The 6,925-nt window shown below is 36.8% G+C and overlaps 1 protein-coding gene across 2 annotated transcripts in view; it reads right to left on the bottom strand.

Moving 5' to 3' along the window:
* Window positions 1-1,047: 1,047 nt before the first annotated feature.
* dnajc12 (DnaJ (Hsp40) homolog, subfamily C, member 12) overlaps window positions 1,048-6,925 on the bottom strand; it is an 11,080-nt gene continuing 5,202 nt past the window's right edge. The window contains exons 2-5 of one of the 2 annotated variants that reach the window (XM_061910836.1): window positions 5,913-5,991; window positions 5,584-5,723; window positions 5,360-5,495; window positions 1,048-1,382 (exon numbers count right to left, since the gene is read on the bottom strand). In XM_061910836.1, coding sequence (XP_061766820.1) covers window positions 1,300-1,382; window positions 5,360-5,495; window positions 5,584-5,723; window positions 5,913-5,991 — 438 coding nt within the window. In that variant the 3' untranslated portion in view covers window positions 1,048-1,299. The remainder of the gene's footprint in view (window positions 1,383-5,359; window positions 5,496-5,583; window positions 5,724-5,912; window positions 5,992-6,925) is intronic. The other variant, XM_061910837.1, reaches the window with a different exon arrangement.

Here is a 6,925-nt window from a genome sequence, read left to right as displayed (position 1 = left end):
TCTTAAAAAAGGCTGCAGTTGTGCCAAAACACATTTAAAGGTAGGTAAAGATATGTTGACTTGGTGAAAGAAGGAGGCACCAGTTTGACTCCAGGATACAGAGAATGTAGGTAATGTGCAGGTAAACATATGTTGTCTGGGTGATGGCAGAAGCACCAGCGTGTACGGGTGAAAGAAAGAAGCATTAGTGTGACCCCAGGATCCAGGGAAGATAGGTAATGTGCAGGTAAAGATATGTTGAATGGGTAAAGGCAGGAAACACCAGCAAAAGTCGGTCCCGTACATCGCTGTTTGCAGCTTTAATTTTTGTATTTATTTTTTACATTTCAGCAGATAAAAATATGATGATCAGTAATCAAAACAAAGGCGCGTTGCCTAAGACAATAAAACAAGTAAGCGACCTGATTGATTGATTGATTGATTGATTGAAACCTGTATTAGTAGATCGCACAGTTGAGTATATATTCCGTACAATTGACCACTAAATGGTAACACCCGAATAAGTTTTACAACTTAATTGTTTAAGTCGGAGTCCACCTGTTAGTAAAAGTACAAATGATTGCCAAAGAAGTTAACAGAAACAACATCTAATCATATTTAATTAAGTCCGGGTGGGAAAAATTTGGAATCTATTCAATCACAGCTCGGGATAAGGAAGTCACCGCCACCTGTTTGTATTAAAATATATTTCCCCTTCACAGCAATATTGTACTTTATAGAAAACAAAAATGTACCTTTACATAAATGTTGGCTTATACTTCTATTTTTGAGAGTGTATATACACATAGCTAAGGTCCAAGGTAATCTTGGTAGTGTTAGGGTTAGTTTCAACTAAGCTTTCACATGTTATTTATTTATGAAAACTATAATTAGTAAAACATTAAATGTTCCTGGTTTAAAATTAGGTTTTGTGAATACACACAATTCTCAAAAGCATAGAGGTTTTTTAGACAACACCTTCAGAGGTTAACATAGCAGCTGGATAAAAAATAGGACATACTGTATGCTCCTCTCGGCTACATGTAACAAGAAGACAAATAATGCATGTCAACGGCTTTATTCATCATACATCGAGTCATTTACAGCAAAAACTAAATAGGACAAGAAACGGGTCCCCACATTTTGATGATGATGCCGACGGAAGTGAATTCATTTTAAAAGACCACAAAATCACAGCAAAACAGTCAACATTATTCATAACATCTGGTAAGATTCCACACCTAACATTTCCACTTTACACATCAAATTACATTACAGCCAGACCACTCATGAACACAATATCAAAAGCACGTGAAATATTCAAATTTCATAGTTTCTGAACTTCTGCAGCAGACTTGATGGTGAATCAGCAGCCCAGCGGAAACGGCGATGGCAGTAATCAGCTAGAAAATAATGACAAAAGTTAGTATAAACAATTTAAATGTATGAACAGATCACTTGTGACAGGAGGCTTTGGATACACATTGTCAATTAAAAAATAGGAAATAAATGGTCATTTGTGTACTGTGCAGCAATAGCTCAATATTTATCAGTGATCCCTTCAAAATTGTACAAAGACCAAATCAAATGTTCCCATAAGAAATTAATCCATCCATCAATCCATCCAAGACACCCAAAAATATTACAACAAAACCGTCACGGCTCACGACTCACGACTTGGCATGCCTGAGCTTGCGGTGCATTCCCAGGATGTAGAGACGGGAGGCAACGTACAGAATAAGGATGTAACGATATTAAATTTTTTGTATAATGGTTATTGTGACCAACATTATCACGGCTATCATTAACATTGCGGTATAGTTGAATGTGCACTAAAAGTACATGTACACATACTAAAACATTTTGACCAAGTTTTTTTGTTTTTTGAAATAATTAAAATACATGGACACACTCTTGGAAAGGCAACTATTTTGCAATTTCTGTGTTTTTTAAGCCTCACTGATGGTGTTCTGGCATCCTACTTTGTCATTGAATTCAATGTAAAAAAAAAAAACTGCATCCTCCTCCATTCCTCAAAGTAGAGAATGATCACTTCGTACTAAGAAGGCACCGGTTGTAAGCTCAACGTACACAATTAAATATCAGTTGCTCAGACAGCAATGTGTTGATACAACTTTAAATTGGAGTATGTCCTTCCTAATGGGGAAATACATTAATGTCACTTGTTTTCATAATACCATTCCAACTAGCGAAATCTGAGTTGATCAAAGTGCAGTTATTAGTCACAGTTTTTCCATAGTTTTAAATTAAAACGGTGTTACTAACTGTCAAGAGATTTACTGCAGTTGTCATTATTAATATTTATTGTTACATTCCTATTGCAGAATAAAACCATTTAATAAGTCAGGTTGCACCAACTTGGATGACAGGAGTGGATCACAGGAGAGAGGAAAAGCTTACAAGTGTAACAATGCAAAGCATAGAGGAGCTCAAAACACCAATTAACAGCAACTACAGGTAACAAAAAAGAAGCCAACACTGGTTTAAGCGCACTCCTGATTGGTAAACAGGCACAGGTGTGTGTCCTGATGTCTAATCAGTAGCAGGTGGTGACTAAGCGCTCGGACCTAATGTAAAATGTAAAATGGCTAAATGGGAAGAGTCACTAACAAAATAAGAGCATTTGGACAGGAAATATAGAAACCTAAGGAAAAAAAAAAACCAAACCGTTCACACAGACCGTGACATAAAACACAATTTATCAAAGGTTTTTTTTTATACTTTTACATGCAAAAAACTATGTGAAATACATCAATCAATCAATGTTTACTTATATAGCCCTAAATCACTATTGTCTCAAAGGGCTGCACAAATCACAACACAAACCACTACGACATACTCGGTAGGCCCACATAAGGGCAAGGAAAACTCACACCCAGTGGGACGTCGGTGACAATGATGACTCTGAGAACCTTGGAGAGGACACATATGTGGGCAACCCCCCCCTCTAGCGGACCGAACGCAATGGATGTCGAGCGGATCTAACATGATACTGTGAAAGTTCAATCCATAGTGGATCCAACACAGCCGCGAGAGTCCAGTCCAAAGCGGATCCAACACAGCAGCGAGAGTCTCGTCCACAGCAGAGCCAGCAGGAAATATACATTACGAATAAAATAAGGTAAATGAACATTTAACATCACTTTTATTCTTTTACATAAGCATTACGCAAACTGGTAGGTCTCACTCCCTGAACTGTGTGTTCCTTCAACTGTAATCCCTGCAACCTGCGATAAGGTTCGAGGTTTTATTACTATTGTCATTATCCATATGCATTATACATCATACAGTGAGTGCACAAAATTAGGTTTCACGCAACAAGTGCAAAGTGACAAGCTAACAGTGATATAACAGCACATATAATAATAAATAAAATAAATATGAAGAAATAAATACAATTAATATAATAAAACAATTGGAATAGTTTTTACTGTCCTGTAGTCTGGAGCACTAAGTTAATTAACGAGGAATCTTTACATTATGATCCTATTGTAACAGATGTACACGTTCTTTTTGTAAGTCAATAGTATTTCTGACCTTCTAAAGCAGGGGTGTCAAACTCAAAGTGGGCCAAAATTTAAAACTGAACAAAGTTGAATAAACTAACCTTTTAGTAGGGACCCAAACAAGTTTTGCGTTGAATATTGAACAAGCAAGGCTTATATATCATTATAGTGACATGCAAAAACGAGTTTCAAATAATAATATTAATAATAAATAAAAAAATCAATGGCATATCAAATACAATTTCAATAAAAATGTAATGCCTCTTTTCTATTTGCAGCCTTCTGAGGTAAATATCGAAATAAACATTTTCCACAGGCTAACAATAAATTTAAAAATAAAATAACAATAATGCATGAATCAGTCAAGCCTTGAAGTAGCAAGATAAAGTGCATGAAAAAATTGTTAATTATTGCTCAGTTTTCTACACTGATTTGCTTTAAGACTGAGAATGGAACAAGCAACGGTTATATAACTTAATAGTACAAAATCAACTTTCCAAAAAAAAAAATTAAAACATCAATGGTATATTAAATAAAATGTAAATAAAAAATGTAATTCCTCTTTTCTATTTGCAGCCTTCTGGGGTAAATATCAACATTAACTTTTTCCACAGGCTAATACATTTGGGCGGGGAGGCTTGTTAAGGGGGGGAGGGTTTATTGTAGCATCCCGGAAGAGTTAGTGCTGCAAGGGGTTCTGGGTATTTGTTCTGTTGTGTTTATGTTGTGTTACGGTGCAGATGTTCTCCCGAAATGTGTTTGTCATTCTTGTTTGGTGCGGGTTCACAGTGTGGCGCACATTTGTAACAGTGTTAAAGTTGTTTATAGGGCCACCCTCAGTGTGACCTGTATGGCTGTTGACCAAGTATGCCTTGCATTCACTTATGTGAGTGTAGTAGCCGCATATATTACGTGACTGGGCAGGCACGCTGTTTGTAAAGAGGAAAAGCAGAAATGATGATGGGTTGTAGAGGATGTTAAAAGCAGTACCTTTAAGGGACGCCTCCAATATTGTTGTCCGGCTGTAAATCGGGAGAAATTCAGGAGAATGATTGCCCCGGGAGATTTTCGGGAGGGGCACTGAAATTCGGTAGTCTCCCAGGAAAATTGTGAGGGTTGGCAAGTATGAGTATTAGCGGCACCGCCGCTGTATAATACCGGCGGGCCAGCTCTAATGTTGATTGGATATTGCCTCAAGGGCCAAATTAAATTACACGGCGGGCCAAATTTGGCCCGTGGGCCAGAGTTTGACACCCATGTTTTAAAGGTATGGCATTTGCAAATTCTTAAAAAAAAAAGAAAACGCACAAGCTGTATGAAAGCCAATTTGCTCAACCCTCAGAGTTACGCAGTAACGCAGTGCACTTAAACGCCTCTTAGATTACAGTAAAGGGCCAAGAAACACACTGCTGGACTGATCTTGCTCTGACACAAAGAAAGGAGACAGAATTGTTCATATTTATGTGTGTTTTCCATGAACAAAATAAACCACGCGCACACATAATAAAGATACCTAAAAATATATTTCTATAGTGTCCCCAATCTAAAAGAACCACCATCCATTGTTCATAGAGATTGAGTTAACATCGCATTGGATTTTTTGTTTGGGTACTTGATTCCGCGTAATGTACGTGTACACTGGACTAGTTTGTTTAAATGCAATGTTTGGCCGTATGGTGACTGTGTGAGACGACATATGAAAACCAAAACATACAAAAAGTGGGGCTACGGAAATTGAGGTATCACTGTATAATTTAACGTTACATCCGTAAGGGACAAGCAATAGAAAATGGATTCATGGATGGATCATTATCAGACACAACACACTGTAAATGTGGTGGAATGGTTATTACTTGATAGCATTGCTTCACACATCTTTGGTGCTTCCTGCTCACGATGAAGGTCATCTTCATGAGTTGTCATTTGTGTTTCTACCTTGGCAGCCTCCAACATAGGTTCTTCTTTTTTTCTCACAGCCCAGTGCATTGACTGCAAACATCAAATGTAACCATTTCATATCATACAATGATGTTGAATTCTCCTCTTTTCAATGAAATTGAAGTAAAACATTACGCACAGTCTTAACAGAGTCATTTAGAGCTTGCCAGTCATGGAATGGGATAGCAACTCCGCTTCTTTTCCAAAAATCATAGTTTGTTCTTTTGGCATCATTGCATAAAACCTCTTTGGCTTCCTGCAGCTTTTGAAATTCAGCCACTGCTCACAAAGACAATAAAGACATCAAGTATAACAATAAGGACAGATATTGTTATGTGCATCAGCTTCATGTTACCCAACAAAGGTAACATGAAGCATCTGGAAACATAGAAGTCCAATAAAATAAATCTACAACTGGTACGTTAATAAATATTTCACAAATAAGCCACTGCGGTCCAACAAAAGTACCTGCTTTGGGGTTGTCTAGGTGTTTGTCTGGGTGACATGCCAAGGCTCTGATTTTGTATTCATTGAGAATTTGGCTAGTCTGTAAGAAAAAAAGCATACATTTTTCGAACATTACAATATTGTTAATGGTATGAACTGAATGTAAGAATATTCCTGTAACTCTCCATCCATTTTCTACGGCTTGTCCCTTTCGGGGTTGCGTACTGTGTGAAAACCCAAATGACAGTCCCTCGAGGATTTTGCGGGCGTTTTGTTATGGTAGCAGTCATAACGCTTGAATTTGCGATAGCATTTCTGAAAGTTGTAATGTTTTGAGGCTTCTTTTTGACATTGAATGGATTCGTAATTTCAATGAATTTGTTATAAATGTTTCAAGTATTATTCGTATAAACCTCAAAAACCACAACATTTCAACAAAAATTGGAAAACAAATACTATTTTGGTTTTAACTTGTTTTACGCCCCCCAGACTTAAAATCACCCACTAAATGGCAGAAAAAGCACATAATCATTGTTAAAAAATTCCTTTACGGTATTTAATGAAGTGTTATTAATAGTAATAATTTATTATAATTTTAGAAAGAAACAACACAAAAAAATCCTTATTTTCCACTGTCTGCTCTGACATCACAAGTTGCATTCTCTTTGTATGGTTTGAGCTTGAAAAGTTGTTGTTTATTGGTAAATGAGAGACGATGAGAGATTAACATCACACTCCATCCAACATGCTAGGTTGGCAAAACAATTTTTTTTTTAGTAACTTCACCTTGCATAAATAAAAATTAAATATATTTAAAAATACACGTAAAGTAGAAAATGAGGACGCATTACATCACCCAGGAGAAGACTGTAGAGGGGAACTAGAAGTAGGCCTGGATGACAAGTATTTGATTTGAGCAATACAGAGTTAATATACCGGTACACAGCAAATAAAAAAATATTTTTGATCAGACGATTGGCGTGTGTGTGTGAGTGCTGCTCAGACACCAATTAGATTGGGGAAAATTAAGACGA

This window comes from Nerophis ophidion, linkage group LG09 (genome assembly GCF_033978795.1).
Source record: "Nerophis ophidion isolate RoL-2023_Sa linkage group LG09, RoL_Noph_v1.0, whole genome shotgun sequence".
Lineage (NCBI taxonomy): Eukaryota > Metazoa > Chordata > Actinopteri > Syngnathiformes > Syngnathidae > Nerophis > Nerophis ophidion.
Note: the sequence above shows the minus strand (reverse complement) of the source record. Positions and strands in the feature narration are given on the sequence as shown.